General features: G+C 46.5%; 1 protein-coding gene across 1 annotated transcript in view; it reads right to left on the bottom strand.

The window, feature by feature from the left end:
• The window catches only part of PDZD2 (PDZ domain containing 2), a 415,428-nt gene that overhangs the window by 22,953 nt on the left and 372,729 nt on the right, over positions 1-19,746 (bottom strand). The window contains 10 exon segments of the mRNA XM_021077090.1: positions 1-989; positions 992-1,230; positions 2,301-2,376; positions 4,279-4,423; positions 9,655-10,013; positions 10,016-10,453; positions 11,970-12,026; positions 12,029-12,125; positions 12,849-12,883; positions 14,562-14,643. Of these exon segments, the coding sequence (XP_020932749.1) occupies positions 1-989; positions 992-1,230; positions 2,301-2,376; positions 4,279-4,423; positions 9,655-10,013; positions 10,016-10,453; positions 11,970-12,026; positions 12,029-12,125; positions 12,849-12,883; positions 14,562-14,643 (2,517 nt within the window).

Below are 19,746 nucleotides of genomic sequence, written 5' to 3'. Positions count from 1 at the left end.
AGCCGCAGGAGGGGGTGGCTGGGGAGGGTCCAGGGCTGTGGGGCCCGAGGCAACAGGTGTCAAGGAGGCTGTGTGGCGGGAGTCTCCCTTTGCTGGGCCCAGGGCTCCCCGCTTGAAGGGCAGGACCTTGGCGAAGGCCGGGCCGACGGCCACCCGGGCAGAAGCAAGGGCCGGAGCGGAGGGCCGGTTGGGGGACCCACTCGCGGAACAAATTTCAACCTGCTCCTCCTCAGACTCTGTAGTGTCTCCCTTGTGAGAAGACCCACGAGGACAGGGACGCGGAGGGGACCAGCTGTCCCGGGCGGGAGCTCGGGGGGCTTCGGAGAGTGACTCAGGGTCGGAAGATGAGTCCTCAGCATCTCCGTACATGGACGAGAGGGACGGCTCCGTGCTGTCGCCCAGGCCCGAAAGTGACGTACTGTCTTCGTGGAGGTTGCTGAGATTTCTAGAGTAGTTGCTCAGAAAGCTTTTATTCACAGCAAAGTGTTTGTCGGGATTGATGGAATCCAGAACCGAAGGCTGGGCAGCCCACTGCGGGGGCGGGGCCGGGCCGGCGGCACGGGGGCGCCTCGGGGTGGGGTCGGGGGTCTGGCTCTCAGCGGCCGGCGGGGGGCCCTGGGCAGCGCCCTCCTGGCTCAGTGGCTCCCCTTTCTTGGTAGTTGGGAGCCTGGCTCCAGAAGCATCCAGCTCCTCGATGAGCGTGTCGATGTCAGTCATGGGGCTCCCCTGGGGGCAGCCGGTTCCCAAGGCACTGCCGCGTCCCTCCCGGGCCTCCTGGCTAGGGGACTGAGGCGCCCTTACACAGCCGGAGCCTGTTCCCTCCTGCAGAGACAACTCTTGGCATTTTTCAGGGACGAGGATGCCTGTGGTTTGCAGAGCCTTGCTCTGGTGACCTGGAAGCTCCTGTCGTTTCTCCTGGGATGTGAGGTCTGGTGACAGCACGGCGCTAGCTGGAGATGTCCCCTTGGCTTCGGATCCCACATCCCTATGCCAGCTGCCTTCCTGATGGCATCCGGTGAGCTGGCTTCTGAGACTGCTCTCATCTCCAGCTCAGGTCCAGCCATTGCTGTCTTCCCCGGGGATGTGCTGTCCTCAGACATGGGGACCCTGGGTGACTCCGGCTCTCCAGGGCCCTCAGGATGCCTCACTCGCCCTGTGTCCACAGAGGTGTTGCTGGAGTCAGGGTGAGCCTGTCCCGGGAAGGGACAGGGCCTGGGGAGCTGTCTTGTCCTGTGTTGAAAATGAAAACAAAAGGTGGGTTGGTGGGGGAGACAAAGGGGAAAGGTGAGAAAATAGAAAACCTCTCAATTAAAAAAAAAAAAAAACAAAATTGTAAACAGTTTCAATCTTTTTGGGTCTTTTTCAGAAGACATCTCACAGCTTTAATGTAGGCCTTCTTGTCGTTCTGTTTTTGTCTCTAAAATTACAGAGTGTTCACATCTAACAAATACCACCCTGCTTTAGAGGCTCTAAAATAACTCAGACTGGCTGGCAGACTGAACCTTTGCTTCTGCCCTTTTTGGATATTTTTAAGGATGGGGACACCAGAAATCCTTCCACTTGTCTCTCTACACCATCCGCCCTGTGATGGAAAAAGCCACAGGAGTCAGGCCGTTGTTCTATTTTTTTTTTTTGTCTTTTTAGGGCCGCACCCATGGCATATGGAGGTTCCCAGGCTAGGGGTCTAATTGGAGCTGTTGCCGCTGGCCTATGCCTCAACCACAGCAACGCCAGATCCAAGCCGAGTCTGCGACCTACACCACAGCTCAGAGCAATGCCGAATCCTCAAACCACTGAGCGAGGCCAGGGATCAAACCTGCAACCCCATGGTTCCTAGTTGGAGTCCTTTCCGCTGAGCCACGACGGGAACGCCCCGTTGTTCTATTTGACTCCTCAGCTTTGATGATTCTGCAGATGTCCCTGGTTGATCACATGGGGGTTGAGCCCAAGGCAGAGTCAAGGCTAAAACAGTCCAAGCGGGGAACTTTAGGGACTTAGTGCCTAGGGCAGGAGAGGAGGCTAATTTGGGAAAATACATGGAATGCTTCAGATGGGATGGTAAGCTGTCCTGGGCTCTAGCATGCAGGACGGGTGACCTAGGAGGTCAGATTAGTCTGGAAGCTGTGACAGAAGAGTGGGGACTTGAGTGGGGTTCTGGAGGGACAGTTTCACTCCAGATGCATAAGGAGAAAAGTGAGGTTGGATAGGGCATCACAGCAGAGAAGCAAGAAAGAGCACGAATATAAATGAGGTGCCGGCAAAGATGACACCTGCCTGGAGAGAGTGGGAAGTCAAGTCACCTCATGAGATGAGTTCTAGCGCCTGTCCTGGAGATGCCTGCTGAAAAGGCCTGCATACGGGCTATCCTGTCCACCTCTGGCAAATGGCATCGTACAACAGGTGGGGAAACTGGCATAAGATCACGGGATCTCTATTTTCTTACAAACTCTGGGTCTGAGGTTGGAGTGAAAGACTCACTCCCAATGGGAAGCATGTCTCCCCCAAAAGTTATATTCACTCCACATCTCCCAAGGAAATCGTGTTAACTGCATGTGTCATACCCTCTGAGGTGCCTACATCAATAATTAAGAACTAGGAGTTCCTGGCGTGGCACAGTGGCTTAAGAGTCCAACTGCATTCGCTGGGGTTGCTACAGAGGCAAGGGTTCAATTCCCAGCTGAGTGCAGTGGGTTAAAGGATCCGTCACTGCCGCAGCTGTGGCGCAGGTCGAAGCTGTGTTTCGGATTCAATCCCCAGCCCGGGAATTTCCATGTGCTATGGGCAGGCCATAAAAAAAATTAAGATCTAATTACTAGGACTTAGCACTGTGCTAAGAGTTTTTCATGCACTTAATTTTTCTCCCAACAACGTGACTGTCTGCACTGGAATGGTGGGGAACCGAGGTACAGAGTGGTCAAGCAATGTATTCAGGGTCACAAAGGTTGTGGCCAAGGGCCACCCCAGGGTCCTGGCTCCACAGCCCACCCTGTTACTTAAACTCTGACGACACAGCCTCTGTAGAGAGCACCTCGCAACAAGGCATCGAGACACCCGTGGGGACCAGACACAACTTCCCCGGGTCCCCCGTGGGCACGACAAGATTCCCATTCACAGCCTCTGTCCTTCTCTGCTCAACCTTTTTGAACTCCCTTCAGCGTGACTTTGCTGCTTCTGCTGGTGCCAATGATGGGGAAAAGTAGCAACAAGGAGACAAACGGAGGGGATGAGAAGCTGTTTTTCGGGCTGACTCACTTGCTGAACCTTAGCATTCTGTTAGCCATTGGACTTTTGTGCAAAGTATGTAATGTCCAGGGGTTTTACTGAAGGAGATTAAATTATATGAGGCAGTCCATGATGTCACCTTTCAAAATATTCTGTCACTTGGAAACCCCAAACACCTGATAACGGGAAGCACATTGGCTCTGTTATGGCACCTCATGGAGCAGAAGGCCATGCAGCCTTCACAACTGGTGTCGTAGCTGTAGGACATTGAGGGTTTGGCGCAGCTTCCTAACTGGAGTGGGTTACAGGCGTGCTGATAACCCAAACCACCGGTGCTGGGGACGACCTGCCAGTCACTCAGGCCTGGGAGCGTCTTGCTGACCATAGCAGGCTCCTTGGCTAATAGCTTCTGTGGTTTCATGAGGTTAAAATGTATTAATGTTTTATTTGTCCTCTGTGGAGGTTTCTGCTGACATGTTTATGATTTTACAGAGGCAGAGTTTCGGACGGGTAGGCTAAACTTCTGTTTCATCTCCTGACTCATTCATTAAGGTACGTGTCACAGAAGGGCTAAAGACTGTGGACTGGCTGAAGATGGATGCACTCGACATGGAATTTAAACTATGAGTTTACAGAGTTCCTGCCCTGGCTCAGGGATTAACGAATCTGACTAGGAACCATGAGGTTGTGGGTTCGATCCCTGGCCTTGCTCAATGGGTTAAAGATCCAGCATTGCCATTATCTGTGGTGTAGGTTGCAGACACGGCTTGGATCCCGAGGTGCTGTGGCTGTGGTACAGGCCGGCGGCTACAGTTCTGATTAGACCCCTAGCCTGGGAACCTCCATATGCCATGGGTACAGCCCTAGAAAAGATAAATAAATAAACTATGAGTTTAGGCACAGTGATCTAGTAAAGTTGTTAAATGCAGCTAGCTTTAACTATCATTAATCTGCCTAAGATTTCCTGCGCCCTCAAAGTTTTCACATGTAATGCTTTTATTAAAATAACTTCTCCCCTCCCATCCTGAAGCTTCATAAGTGATAAAATAATCTTACCTGTTTTGGATTGTTGCCCTTGCTTGGGTGCAGCTTCAGGTGGGTTCTCTGTGGGGTGACCGGCATCTGGATGGGGCAGGGAGCCAGCTGGCCCCCAGTCGGTGGGGACCTGCCCGTCCCCAGTGGTTGGCTTCCCCAGAGATTCCTGGCACAAGGACAACGAGGAGTCACTGACAATGGCTTTCAGGGTTTCTGCATCCTAAGACATCATATACAGGGGAGTGCTGATTTGGGCAAGTTCAGAGTCCTGGACTAGAAGCCATAAGGTCCAGATTCTGGGTTTAAGTTCATGATCAAAAAATTTGATGATCTTGAAATCAAGAAATCAAGAAATTTCATGATCTTGTCGCTCTTCCTAAGCCCTCAGTTTTCTCAGCTTTAAGATGCGAGTGATTAGAAAAATGCACATCTCGGGAGTTCCCGTCGTGGCGCAGTGGTTAACAAATCCGACTAGGAACCATGAGGATGCGGGTTCGATCCCTGCCCTTGCTCAGTGGGTTAAGCATCCGGCATTGCTCTAAGCTGTGGTGTAGGTTGCAGATGCGGCTCGGATCCCGAGTTGCTGTGGCCCTGGCATAGGCTGGCAGCTACAGCTCCGATTAGACCCTTAGCCTGGGAAGCCCCATATGCCGCGGGAGCGGCCCAAGAAATGGCAGAAAGACAAAAAAAAAAAAAAAAAAAAAAAAAAAAAAAAAAAAAAAAGAAAAAGAAAAATGCACATCAAAACCACAAGGAAGAAATTTTCTTGTGGTGGATCAGGTTAAGGATCTGGGTTGCTGCAGCTGTGACACGGGTTTGATTCCTGGCCCAGGAATGTTCCCATGCTGTGGGTGTGGCCAAAAAAAAAAAAAAAAAAGCCCACAATAAGATATTACTTATACCCATTAGGATAGCTAGGATAGCTATAGTCAAGAAAATAAATAACTAGTGCTGGTGAGGATGTGATGAAATTGGAACCTCCTGCATCGTTGGTGGGAATGAAAAAGGGTGTAGCCACTATGGAAAACAGTAGGGAGATTCCTTAGAAAAATAAAAACAGAACTACCACATAATCCAGCAATCCCAGGCGTTTCCGTCATGGCTCAGTGGTTAAAGAACCCAACTGGTATCCATGAGGATTTGGGTTCTATCCCTGGCCTTGCTCAGTGGGTTAAGGATCTGGCATTGCCATGAGCTGTGGTGTAGGTCACAGACGAGGATGGGATCTGGCGTTGCTGTGGCTGTGGCTGGCAGCTGTAGCTCTGATTAGATCCCTACCCTGGGATCTTCCGTATGCCGCAGGTGCTGCCCTAAAAAGAAAAAAAAAAAAAAAATCAGCAATCCCTCTCCTGGGTATATATCCAAAAGAACCGAATGCAGGGTCTCCAAAAGCTATGCCTACATCCATGTTCACAGCAGTGTTATTCACAATAGCTAAAATGGGGAGGTAACCCAGTCCTGGAGAGATGAATGGATTCGCAAAATATACATACAGGGGACTGCTTTTCAGTCTTAAAAAGTAAGGACATTCTGACACATGCTACAACATGGGTGAGCTTTGAGGACATTATGCTAAGTGACGTAAATCAGTTACAAAAAGACAGATATTGTATGATTCCAGTTATATGAAGTATGCGGAGTCATCAACATTTTGGAGACAGAAAGCAGAATGGTGGTTTCTGGGGCTGGGAGGCGGGAATGGAGAGTTAGCAGTGCTTAATGGGTGTTTAATGGGTGGAATTTCCATTTTACAAGATAAAAACTGTTCTGGAGATAGATGCTGGTGAGGGTTACACAAAGTTATAAATGTACTAATACCTTTGAGCTGTCTACTTTCATGGTAAAGACGGTAAATTTTATTTATTTTTTTATTATTATTATTTTTTGTCTTTTTGCCTTTTCTAGGGCCGCTCCCGCGGCATATGGAGGTTCCCAGGCTAAGGGTCTAATCGGAGCTGTAGCCACCGGCCTACACCAGAGCCACAGCAACACGGGATCTGAGCTGCATCTGACCTACACCACAGCTCACAGCAACACCGGATCCTTAACCCACTGAGCAAGGCCAGGGATCGAACCTACAACCTCATGGTTCCCAGTCAGATTCGTTAACCACTGTGCCATAGATGGGAACTCCAAAGACGGTAAATTTTATGTGTATTTTACTACCATAAAATATTAGAAAAAAGATAGGGATGATAAAATTTGCCCTAACTCAGAGTTTGACATAAAAGATGATTAAATGAGACAATGGTTATGAAACCAACATGTAGCTTACAAAAGGCTATGGAGAGGTAAGGCATTATTGTTATAATATTGCATCACGATATGCAAGATCACAATCAGTTCCTCAGGTTGGGAGTTAGTGAGTAATATGGATGCATAAAATTAACTTTGAACAAACTGCACTTCAATCAAGTATCAAGTACTTCATCTTCCTTCTTTTATCTAATACCTTCTGTCAAAACAATTTTTTAAACAAAGTTGCTAAAAAGGTAAATCAAATTTATTTGAAATTTACACGCTGAGCAAAGGAGTCATAAAAGTGGCCCAAAGGTGGCAGTAGAGGAAAGAGGTGAAACAGAGGAGTATCTTTTAGCTACTCTGGTTACCAAAAAACCAAACAACATTTAGTAAAATGTCCATTATCTGCCGAGGGAAATCTATACAACGTTTAACTCAGTGAATTTCCTGTTTACCAGTAAGGCATAAAGGTAATATAAAAACCGTAGAAGACTGGAGTTCCCCTCGTGGCCCAGTGGTCAACAAACCCAACCAGGATCCATGAGGACGCGGGTCAATCCCTGGCCTCACTCAGTGGGTTAAGGATCTCGCTTTGCGGTGAGCTGTGGTGTAGGTCGCAGACGTGGCTTGGATCTGGTGTTGCTGTGGCTCTGGCGTAGGCCGGCGGCTGTAGCTCCAACTCGACCCCTAGTCTGGGAACTTCCATATGCCCTGAGTGCAGCCCTAAGAAAAAAACCCAATAAAAACAGCAGAAGAGTTTGGAACTAGATAGCAGTGGTGACTCTACAACACTATGAATGCAAGTACCACTGAACTGTACATTTTAAAATCTTTACTTTTATATTATATAAATTTCACCTCAGTTTTTAAACATATTCGATGAAAACATCAGAAGATGCCAAAAGAGAAAGTTTTGTTTTTTTAAGCTTCTAACATTTGAGGGTAAATACTTTATGGCAACGCATTCTTTTTCTTTCCTATATATAAGTAAAATAAAAACTGGGAATTGAAAATTTTATGATAAAAACTGAACTTTGGTACAAACGTTTTAAATGCTGCTCAAAGTTCTTACTGGGAATACTAATTCATAATTACAAAAGCTCTTATTTTAATAGATATAAATTATTATGAATAAAACTCCTGATTTGGCTTTATATAGTTATTCAAAACTTGCTATGATGCTTTTAAAAAGAAGGGGTTTACCCATTAGTGAAACATTACATTTTAAAACACGTGCTAGTTGGAGGTAATAATTTTTTAAGAGGTGGGAAATAAAAAACTCCTTTTGTTTAGAATAGTTATTTTTTTGTTTTTTTTATTTTATTTTTTTGTCTTTCTGTCTTTTCTATGGCCGCACCCACGGCGTATGGAGATTCCCAGCCTAAGGGTTCAATTGGAGCTGTAGCCACCAGCCTACACCAGAGCCACAGCAACACTAGATCCAAGCCACATCTGCGACCTACACCACAGCTCACAGCAACACCAGATCCTTAACCCACTGAGCAAGGCCAGGGATCGATCCTGCAACCTCATAGTTCCTAGTCAGATTCATTAACCACTGAGCCATGACGGGAACTCCAGAATAGTTTTTTTTTTTTTTTTTAAATGGCTGCACCTGTGGCATATGGATATTCCCAGGCCAGAGGTCAAATCTGTGCCACAGTAGCAACTTAAGCCACTGCAGTGACAGTGCGAGATCCTTAACCCTCTGTACTGCAAGAGAACTCCTGATCTGTGACCTTTGATGTTACTATTGCAAAAAGATTACATCTCACTAAAGGCTCAGATGGTTAAAATTTTTTTACTAGTAAAGTGTTTTTATTTCATTTTATTTTATCTTATTTTTGCTTTTTAGGGCTGCATGTGCAGCATATGGAAGTTCCCAGGCTAGGGGTCAAATCGGAGCTGCAACCACCAGCCCATGCCACAGCCACAACACCACCGGGTCTGAGCCACGTCTGCGATCTATACCACGGTTCAGGGCAACGCTGGATCATCAACCCACCAAGCGGGATCGTGATTGGGTCGTCATGGCTGCTTGTCAGATTCGTTTCTGCTGAGCCGCAATGGGAACTCCAATGCTGGATTCTTAACCCATTGAGTGAGGCCAGGAATTGAACCCGAATCCTCAAGGATACTAGTCAGGCTCGTTACCACTGAGCCACATAAGGTACATACATTATTTTTCAAGACATAATGCTACTACACAATTAATAGACTGTAATATACTGTAAAGATAACTTTACATGTGCTGGGAAACCAAAAAATTCATGAGCCTCACTTTGTTGCGAGTCGCTTTTTGTGGTGGTCTGGATCCAACCTGCAATATCTCCGAGGCATGCCTGCATGGCCTTACTCGTCATCTCACATTCTCTGCTCAGAGTGTAATTATTTATGTTGAGGAGACTGTAATGTTCGTTTCTCTTGTTAAAGTGGAGGTCTACTAAAATTTTTTAAAATGTGTGATTTGATAATTCCGGGCCATTCTAATATACTGGTAACCAAGTAGTAACATAAATAATATTAACTGCATTTAATGTGGTGCATTATGTGTTTCTCTGTGAATGCAGGCTTATTATTTCTGTGTACAGCAAGGGTATGAGTAGCTATAATTACAGATCATCCCTGTAGAAAGTCTGAAAGAATAAGGATCAATTAGCACCTTGACAGCTAGACGTGATCACTGTTCATCGTATCTGAGGGTCATCCCGACTCTGTGAGATGATCAGGGCAGATAGCATCATCCTATTTGACAGTCCTGACAACTGTGGTTCAGAAAGAGTCAATAACTTGCCAGGTGACCACCAACGCATCTGTGGAGAAGCCACGACCAGATCCAGAGGTTTTTTTTTTTTTTTTAACTGGCCTCGCACGACCCTTCCGTCATCACAGGCCCTGTGTACAGGTAAGAGAGTGATGATCTCTTTTGGCCGAATGATCCCATGACTTAACGCCTGGGTGCTTTCGCCACCAACCTGGTGATACATTAATAGGCTCCCAAGCAAGTCTGGCATTGAAACGAATGACTCTATGAAGGGTGACGCTCCAATCATCCCCCTTTCTTTCAGGAGAATTCTTTCCTTATGCTTAACAACATGCTTCTACTCACTCATACAACACTCTCTAGAGCCCAAGCAACTCAGAGAAATCACTCACCTTCTCCACCGTCGCACCTGGTTGATAACCAGTCACGGTCACTTGGACGGAAGCGGCCTGGACTTTCGAGTCGGGACTGCATGGGTCACTGGCTCCATCGGTTAGGTTTGCTGTTTCTGAGCTCCTGGGCCTGGCCTCAGCTTCGGGCCGCTTGCAGTGTGGGCTGACCCTGGCCACTGGTTTGTGCCTGGACCCCAGGCTGTCATTCTTCTGCTGCAGGGAAGTGGGGCCGTCCGTGCTCGCCAGGCTCTGGGTGCCTGTCACAGCTTTGCACTCCAACTTGGGTGAACTCCGAGATCCCGAGAGTTCCCTTCTCCCCGAGCAGCCAGGGCTACCCTTGGCAGCCTCTGAAGGGCCAGCAGGTTGGCCACATGGGGAAGGGCGTCGCCCGTGCTCCCTGGGATACTCTCCTGTAAGGCCAGTGAGCTGCCAAGGAGAGGCACTGAGGAGGCCTTGCTGACCAGTGTTTTCTGGCGATGTTCCTCTTGGTGGATCCCTGGGCCCTTGGAAGAGGCTGTCGAGACACAGCCGTCCTCTGTCAGAGGCCTGCTGGGACCTGAGAGGGTCCCTGGGAGGGAAATACAGTCCCCTTCCCCATCAAACTCTTCCTCGTCGCTGGCATCATCATCATAGCAGCCCACCCTCCTCTGGCGGAGGAGAGGGTTTCGGAGGACCTGTGGGCTCCCAGGGAGACTGGCTTGTCTGGCGATTGTCACCTGCTTGTGGAAGAGCCCAGAGGCCCACTGGCTTCCGAGAGTCACAAGGCTGTTGGCTCTGGCTTTTCCTGGTTCCTTGTGAGCTGGCGGGGTGGGGGGAAGAAGAGTCAGATGAGAGAGCTTCCCACCTGGCATGGTCTTTTAATCTAACCCCCCTCATTCCATGCGAGTGATTCCATGTTCACTAATGCCAGATACACACCTTTGGCCACCGGACACCAGGCTTAAATGATATGGCTTCCTGGGATCTGCACAGAACAGAGAGCCAGCTTCCCTCTCTCCTTTAATCCCAGCCTCTTTTTTTTTTTTTTCTTTGTCCTTTTAAAAAAAATTATTATTTTTTTTCTTTTTAGGGCCGTACCCACAGCACATGGAAGTTCCCAGGCAAGGGGTCAAATCGGAGCTGCAGCTGCAGACATATGCCACAGCCACAGCCACAGCCATGCTGGATCCGAGCGGCATCTGCTACCTACACTGCAGCTTGAGGCAATGCTGAATCCTTGACCCACTGAGCGAGGCAGGGATCCAACCCACATCCTCACCCACTGAACCACAATAGCAACTCCTCTTTGTCGTTTTTTAAATCTTAACCTCTGGATTGTTTAACTTAAACATGTGTGCTGCCTAGCAACAGAAATGTGTACCTTGTCAACATCCATGATGTCTAAGCCATTACTGTGTTCAACCTAAATGCTGCTGCCAAGTATTCCTGTGTGGGAGGATGCCAGGGACCAGCAAGTCCTGCACACCTGGGCCTTTTTATCACCTGAGGTCCTTCTTTCATCTGCAAAAGGGGGAGCTTGATTCATGGGCGCATGAGTGCCTATAGCACAGTGCAGTGAAGCCTGAGATTACACATAATTTATAAACTCCAACCTGGGAAGGGAAGCGTGGGCTGCTCTGCAAACTCTTCACATCTTGTTAAATGTAGTGAAAAATTACACGTGCTTCCGCCTTGAAATGCTTCCATCAGAGACTAGAGGAAGCATATGACTGCTCCAAATCATCTAGACAGGTCATCGTCTGTCTCGCCTGATTCAGGGAGTTTTTCTTATTCATTAGAAATGAGCAAAAGGAAACCACACTGGCAGAGGTGAGATGTCAGTGCGGTTCACATCAGGTCATTATTTCAAATTATCCGGCAAAAATAATCAATGAGGTTTTTTCAACCCCCTTAGGTAACATTCTTATAAGTTCTGAATCTTTCACTCTCTGCCTTCTAAAAAGAATTAAGGTAGGCTCTCTAGTGAGGGAAGGAATTTGACTAGGATTCCCCTAAAACATAAGGCCGTCAGGCGCCAGCCATGATCTGATGCCAGAGATTCCAAGACTACACTGTGTAAATAGCATCCAAGGGGGGTGGTTTCGCCTCCTTCAGCCATTGGGGTACAGAATGTGTACTGAGCCCATTGGGTGCAGACCTGGGGGGCCAGTCGCCAAGAGTAGGCTGCATTTTCCAAGAACACACTCCGAAGTCAGCCAGGGTAGGAAGGTGCCTTCCATGCAACCAGAGGCCTGGTATCCAGTTCTCCTTTCCTATCCCAGCCCCGTGACCCGTAAACCATCACATCGGGGAGTCAGAAAACAGTCATTGCTTACGGGATGGGCCGGCTGGCAGGCTGCTGTCCTTGGAGCTGCTGCAGCCACTTCCCGGGGATCCTCGTCCTCTGAGCCGGCCACCATGAAGTCAGAGAGCGGGCCTGGGACGTCGTGAGAGAAGAACTGGGAGAGATCAGATTCAGAGGTCAGGGAGTCCTGTGGAAGAAGGCAGTGCTGGGTGAGGAAGGTGCCCCAGAGGCGGACAGTTTTAAACACTAATTGCATCCTATCTTTCTGAGAACACTTTGTCCTAATCTATAAGCACGTGAAGCAGCTGTGATGGTAAACACCCACTTCATTTACTTTAGGATGGGCTAAATTAAACAGTTAATGAATAAAAAGGCAATGGCTGCCAGACAGTGTTTTTAAGACAGAAGTTTTTGGCCCTGCTCAGAAAAGCCACAGCAGCAATACATCAACCATCCTGGGAAAAACCCTGGAGAAGAAATAGGAAGTAGAATGGAATTCTGAGCCACTGGTTCCGCCTATTGATGAAACAGAAAAAAGGGAGAGTTTGAGTCCTGGACTCTGATCCACCAGGGTTTGGGAACAGCTTAGCTGAGAGAGTCCACACTCTCCTTGGAGTTGCAGGTCCTCCCCAAACTGACCGGGAGTCCCGTTTATTATGGAGCAGCTATTTTTCAAACTGTAGCTCAGTTATTTTGCTGCCTTTTTTTTTTTCTTCCTAGATGCATATTTAATAAAAGAAACACACATTTGTATATTTGTTCTCAAATGAACATTGTTGCTGTTTCCTGTGTAAAGTGGCCCAAATGTCTCATGGACAGAAATATGGGCTGGGCCCTGCGGTCTGACGTCTGGGCTCCAGGAATTGGTTCATGGGCCAACTGAGCGAGGTGGCAGTATGCCTTGACTCACCTTTTTAGCAAGAGAAGGACTCTTCAAGGGGGTACCTGTGGGGGTGGGGGAAATCACCATAATGTCAAAACAGTGAAGCTTGATAAATCCCTATGAATAGGCTCACTTCCTTAACTGGAAAAAGAACATATTAAACAAAACCCTCTTTGCTTGACTGGCACAGATGGGCCACTGCATGGGGAGGGGCATGCATGCAGTCATGCAGTCTACCTGGGTACCTAATCCCCATCCTATCCTGCCTCCCCAGATTCTCCTCGGGCCTCAAGCCCTAATTTAGATGCTACTGCTGCCCTGATGTGGAATGAACTGCTTCTTCTGAATGTCAAAAGGACTTTAAACCACCTATAGAGCAATTTCCATTGCATAATATAATTTAATTATTTTTTGGCACATTTATTTATTTTTTAATTGTTATTTCCCCAATACATTTGTTTTTCTACTGTACAGCATGGTGACCCAGTTACACATACATGTACACATTCTATTTTCTTGCATTATCAGGCTCTGTCATAAGTGACTAGACATGGCTCCCAGGGCTACACAGCAGGATCTCATTGCTAATCCATTCCCAAATATACTATAATTTCATTAAAAGTGGATGCACCTCCTCTCCCTTCCTCAACTATTTACCTATCACTGGTCTGGCCCCGCAGTGCCTGGCACCAGGATCTAGGACGTGTTCAATGCTATTTGTTAAATGGACTGAAGGATGAATGGACAAAGGAACACCGCCCAAAAAACTCATGAAAGAACTCGAGAGGGGGTGAAATAGCTATTTTAGTTTTAGTTGAAGGACAAAGACTCAGCATTGAGATTTTAAATTACAGCCCTTGAAGCAAAAAGATCTTGGGCCTGGGATCATGGCTTAATAAAATCTTCCATGAATGAGTGAGCGGATAGGTTGGCATTATGAGGGACAGCATTCAGGCAGGTCAGGAGAATGAGTTAGTTGAATAAAGAGCCATTATGGCTGTGCCCACTTTCAATATATTAATTACGGATGCAAATAATTAGGGTATTTCATGGTTGCCAAAAAACGTATGCCTTCCCTTTCCTCTGACAACCAGGAACTCATGTCTCAGTTTCCTTCCGACATCAGTCTCAACATCGGTAATATCTCGTCTGCAGAGTCCCCTTAGGTTTCCACCCTACAGGAAACACTGCTTTTCAAGTTTGATGTAAAGTTTCATATTTTAAATTCTTACGAAATTCTTTCTACCTCAATCCTTTTCTGCCTGAATGTTCCTCTTAAGAAGGGGGGGAAAATCATGATTTTTGCAGCCTCTGTTACCCCTAAGTTGAAACTGTTAATTCATAGAAAGAGCTCCCAGGTCTTTGGCTGGACTGCACTTTGGATTGTACCACATCTACCAAAACAAGTGGTACTTTGGTAGCGCTCCATTTCAAATGCTCCACCTAGAACATTTCAAATGAATCGTGACATAGACACCTGAAATGCAGCTAACTCATTTTTGCAAGTTATCTCAAAGCAGTCTCAGAAGCATGCAGGGTTGGAATGTGGCTACAGCGCATTAAATAACTGCAGAACTCCAAAGCAGCAGCTGAGAGTAAGCATGGAATCTCTTTGACAGCTACTTCTGCCAAACCTGGTAATTACCACGACTCCAATAATACTGCACGGGGAAGTGCCCCTGGGGGGAACTTAATGAGAAACTCTTCTGAATGTTGAATGAAGATGTGCAATTACAGTACCTAAGCCAGGAGAGGGATTGGCCTCTTTGCTCTCCTGATAAGTGCTGCGTGCTATCACTTCATCCATTTCCTGCTCGGAAACCTGATTGTCGGCAGAAAGCACAAATTAGATGGTTCAGTTTATTAATTTCCCCCCCCAATAAAAGCAGATAGGACCAGAGTCAGAGACGGGAGCACAGATAAAGAGGAAAATGGCAGGGCCAAAGATTATGTCAACCCTCTGAAGCAAGAACTCAGGGCACAGAAGAGTATGGCTGGGTTCTGGGATCATTTCAGACAATGTTTTTAAAAGAAGACCTTTAACTGGCTCTCAAGTTCATGAAGCAAAGCATTCAGTTCTGGTTACCGGCAACATCCGCCTCTCTCTAAAACACTCCTAAATCTTTTTTTTTTTTTCTAAATTTTATTTAAACAATTCAAACCTACACAAAACTTGCAAAGTAGCACAAGCATAGCACACTCTTCACCTAGGCTCACTATTTTTTTTAACCATCTGCCACATTTACACTCATGATTTATCTTTATACACATACCCTGCTGCAATGCTTTCTAAACTATTTGGGAGTTACGTGCAGACATCCTGACCCTTCTACTTGTATGTAATGTAGCCTGGATCTCCTAAAAATAAGGACATTCTCTTCAATAACCCTGGTACTGTTATCGAGTCCAGGCAATTTAATGAAGATACAGAATGACTGTCTAATGTACATTTCACATTCCTAATACTACCCTTCAGAAATGCTACTCAAAATGTGTCTTTGGGCTGGAAATAATTCACAGAAAGTTTGATGTCAGCTTGGGACAAGATAAGGGCTCTCCTTGAGGATGAAAATCAACACTCAGCTTCTTTCATCAACAATGTCTTGCGAGGGGAAAAATGTCAACTGAATGAAACAGTGTGTACAATGATGTGACTGATCTCCATTCTGGTGTCAGCTCCTTCTCTGTCATGGGGCTTTTAGTGGACTGTCCTGGCTAACTTCTGTAATGCTTTAGAGGAAAAAAAAGTTGGGGGTGGGACAAACCAGAATTCAATTTGGGATTCTGTTCTCATGTCTACTTCATCTTCTTTAACCCAAAGCAATTCTGAGCCTTTGTGTTTCATGATCCTGATCATTTGAAAGAAACCAGGCCTGGAGTTCCCTGGTGGCTCCACAGGTTAAGGATCTGCTGTTATTACTGCTGTGGCTCGGGTTCAATCCCTGACCCTGGAGGAACTTCCACATGCTGGGTATGCCCCAAAAAGAAAAAAAAAGAAAAAGAAACCAGGCCAATTGAAACCCTCAATTAAGAGTTGTCTGATAGTTTCTTTCATGCTTAGAGAGTATGCCTTTGGGGGCAGAAAAACTATAAAATGACAAAACTGTTTCCTTTTTGGTGCATCACAGAGGCATTCAGGGTCAGTGTGTTTCATAACTGGTAATAACTGACTGCCTGTGTGGGGTGAAGTTCACCAGACTCTCCCTGGGCTTTGCTGTTGTCGTCATCATTAATGAGCCATCTGGCAGGAGATAGTCTGAGACCCTGTCATTATCCTGCTCCCCAAAATATCCTCACCCAGTGGCTTTAGCATCATTGACTATTGGTGCTGAATCAATTACTACCACGAAGTTTTCAAAATAGTGATTTCATAACTCCTTTTTTCCTTCTATATTTATTGGTATCATGGTAAATTCATGCATTTCCCCCACGGATTGTCATCCACAACTGTAATTATTCATGGGAAGATTTTTTAAAAAGGCTGAAATATGATAAACTATGAGTTTTTTTTTTTTTTTGCCTTTTCTAGGGCCGCTCCTGCGGCATATGGAGGTTCCCAGGCTAGGGGTCCAATTGGAGCTGTAGCCACCGGCCTACACCAGAGCCACAGCAATGCAGGATCCAAACCACATCTGCAACCTACACCACAGCTCACGGCAACACTGGATCCTTAACCTACTGAGCAATGCCAGGATCGAACCCGCAACCTCAAGGTTCCTAGTCAGATTCATTAACCACTGCGCCACGACGGGAACTCCTTTTCTTTCTTTTTATAAGGGCCACATTCGCAGCATTTGGAAGTTCCCAGGCTAGGTGTCGAATTGGAGCTGTCGCTGCTGGCCTATGCCACAGCCATAGCAACTTGGGATCCGAGCCTAGGTCTGCAACCTACACTGAAACTCGTGGCAATGCTGGATCCTTAACCACTGAGCAAGGCCAGGGACTGTACCTGTATCCTCACGGATACTAGTTGGGTTCTTTATCCCTGAGCCACACAGGAATTCCTTTATTTTATTTTTAGAAATATTTTAAAAGACAGCGACACAACTTGTATAGTTTCTATTTTAAAGGTAAGACTATTTTAAATGTAGAATGGTAATTTTTGTTACTAAAATGACATTAGCATAAATAACATTTGGATAAGCATAGCAATTTGCCTTAAGAAGAAAATAAATATTTCTGTACAGGATTGAGCATTACACTTTAACCTAACAGTTAAATCCTTATCTCATCATGGCCTTGGCGTCATACTTCTAGTAGGCTTCCCAGGAAATAAAATAGGTGCACACACCTGCACACAGGCATACCCGCAAACCCCCACATGTACCTTCATTAAGCAAAGAATCATTTTGAATAAATGAGCCATTAAACAGTAGCTGTACATTGTTCTTGATATTAGACTTTCAATATTTGCAATTACTTTTTTTCAGTGGGAAGAAAATGGTTGGAGTTGGAAGCAAGCGAATGATTTCCTGGATAATTCTAACCATGCTGAAAGCCCCGGTACCAATTAGTATCAGACTCTCTTACTTTCTTCTACTTAACATAAGCTAGAAGCTGCTACCCAAGCAGGTCCCAATCTTAGCTTGTCTAGACCTGGAGGGTTTGAATATCCCAATGTGCAGCCACTGCCCCCGTCATTATGAGAAACAGAAGAAAAGAAAATCCTTGTGGTGTTTCTCTTGGAACAACATGAAAACTAAGGAAGCACATACATTTAGTATCAAAATGTACTAGTGGCATGAAATGCTGGGATAAGTGGTCCAAAAATACATTAAACGTAAAATGGAATCTTGACCCAAAGGAAAATACAGTATGATGTTACAACTAAGAACACCATGTTTATCTAGGAGGAAACATGAAATCTGGTTAAAATAGTACTGAAATTTGGTTTTGCTGGATGTATCGCCATTGCTATCCTGACGACCATTTTTTACTGTGGCTGGAAACACGAGTCAACCCATGTGTGCAAGGGGATCACAGACCACCCATCCATCAGGATTGTTACGCTTTGCACTGCAAGGCCACTGAGGTGTTTGATTGTACTGGCAAATTAGGCAGATGCTTTGGGCTGAGATTAGGCAGACCTGGAACAAATCATGACCTGTGTTAGGCTGGAATGTATTTTGAAGCGGGGCATGCCTGGACGCCAAGGACTGCAAACCATGGAGAACTCAGCTTGCTCTAATGGTGCTGAGGGACGTGCTGGGTCACCCACAGCTTGCTGGACTGCTTCCTAAGGTGAGAGGTGTGTTGCCACATGGGTGGTGGAATCCAGGGGAGACGCTGGACGAGGGAGCTGAGACTAGGAGGCAAAGCAGTATTTAAAGTGACCCAGAGAGGAGTTCCCATCATGGCTTGGTGGTTAACGAACCCAACTAGTATCCATGAGAATGCGGGTTTGCTCAGTGGATTAAGGATCTGGCGTCATTGCATGAGCTGTGGTGTAGGTCACAGACCTGGCTCAGATCTGATGTTGCTGTGGCTGTGGCGTAGGCCGGTGGCTGCAGCTCCCATTCAACCCCTACCTGGGAACCTCCATATGTGTGGGTGTGGCCCTAAAAGGAAAAAAAAAAAAAAAAAAAGTGACCTAGAGAGAGCCACAGGCCCTCAGGGGTCTAAGTAAAACAGATTCTAATGGAAAGCTAGGATACGGAACAGAAAGGAGGAGAAGGGGAAGACAAGAGTGGGAAAAATGGAAAAAGGTGGAAGTGGGACTTGACTTTCTATTAATGACATTTATTCAAGAAGTTTTTATACAAGACCTTTTTAAGAATGCTTGTGGGAGTTCTCACTGTGCTCAGGGGGTTAAGAACCCAACAAGTGTCTGTGAGGATGCTGGTTTGATCCTTGGCCTCGCTCAGTGGATCAAGGATCCAGCATTGCCCTGCGCTGTGCTGTAGGATGCAGATGTGGCTTAGATTTGGTATGGCTGTGGCTGTGGTGTAGGCCAGCAGCTGCAGCTCTGATTCCATCCCAGTTGGGGACTTCCATATGCTGCAGATGCAGCAGTTGAAAGGAAAAAAAAAAAGTTTGTAGATAAGAGAAAACAATCTGGGGAACAAAAGTCGTAGGGTTAAGTCTGAATCAGTCTAATGGCAATCTTGTCCAGGCACCGTGGTTGACATCACCTTCCCAAGTCAAAGTATGGAGTCAGGGCTCAAGAGCACTTATTTGTTTGTTTGTTTGTTTATTTATTTAGTGCTTTTTAGGGGTGCACATGTGGCATATGGAAGTTTCCAGCTAGGGGTCGGATTGGAGCTACTACAGCTGCCGCCTACACCACAGCCACAGCCACGTGGGATCGGAGCTGGGTCTGCGACCTACACCACAGCTCATGGCAAAGCTGGACCCTTTTTTTCTTTTTTTGTTGTTTTAGGTCTGCACCTGCAGCATATGGAGGTTCCCAGGCCAGGGGTTGAATGAGAGCTATAGCTGCTGGGCTGTGCCACAGCCACAGCCACAACCACAGCAATGCAAAATCCAAGCTGCGTCTGTGACCTACACCACAGCTCACGGCAACACTGGATCCTTAACCTACTGAGCGAGGTGAGGGATCGAACCCGCAACCTCATTGTTTCTAGATGGATTTGTTTCTGCTGTGCCATGATGGGAACTCCAACGCAGATCCTTAATCCACTGAGTGAGGCCAGGGGTCAAACCTGCTTTCTCATGATGTTAGTTGGGTTCGTTACCACTGAGCCACAATGGGAATTCCAATAGTGCTTATTTGTACAGGGAAACCAGACAATAAACGACCAGCACGGACAGAGTGAAAATGAAGTTAAGACACCAAAGAAGTTAAGACACTAAAGAAATCTCAGATGCGGCCCATCCATGAGAGGACCCACCAGATCTCTTGGCACAGACTTCTTCCTCTTAAAATGGCATAAGAGTGCATCCAGCAGAGCAGCCTGGATTGTTT

Source organism: Sus scrofa, chromosome 16 (assembly GCF_000003025.6).
Source record: "Sus scrofa isolate TJ Tabasco breed Duroc chromosome 16, Sscrofa11.1, whole genome shotgun sequence".
Classification (NCBI taxonomy): Eukaryota; Metazoa; Chordata; class Mammalia; order Artiodactyla; family Suidae; genus Sus; species Sus scrofa.
This window is presented reverse-complemented; position numbering and strand designations above follow the sequence as displayed.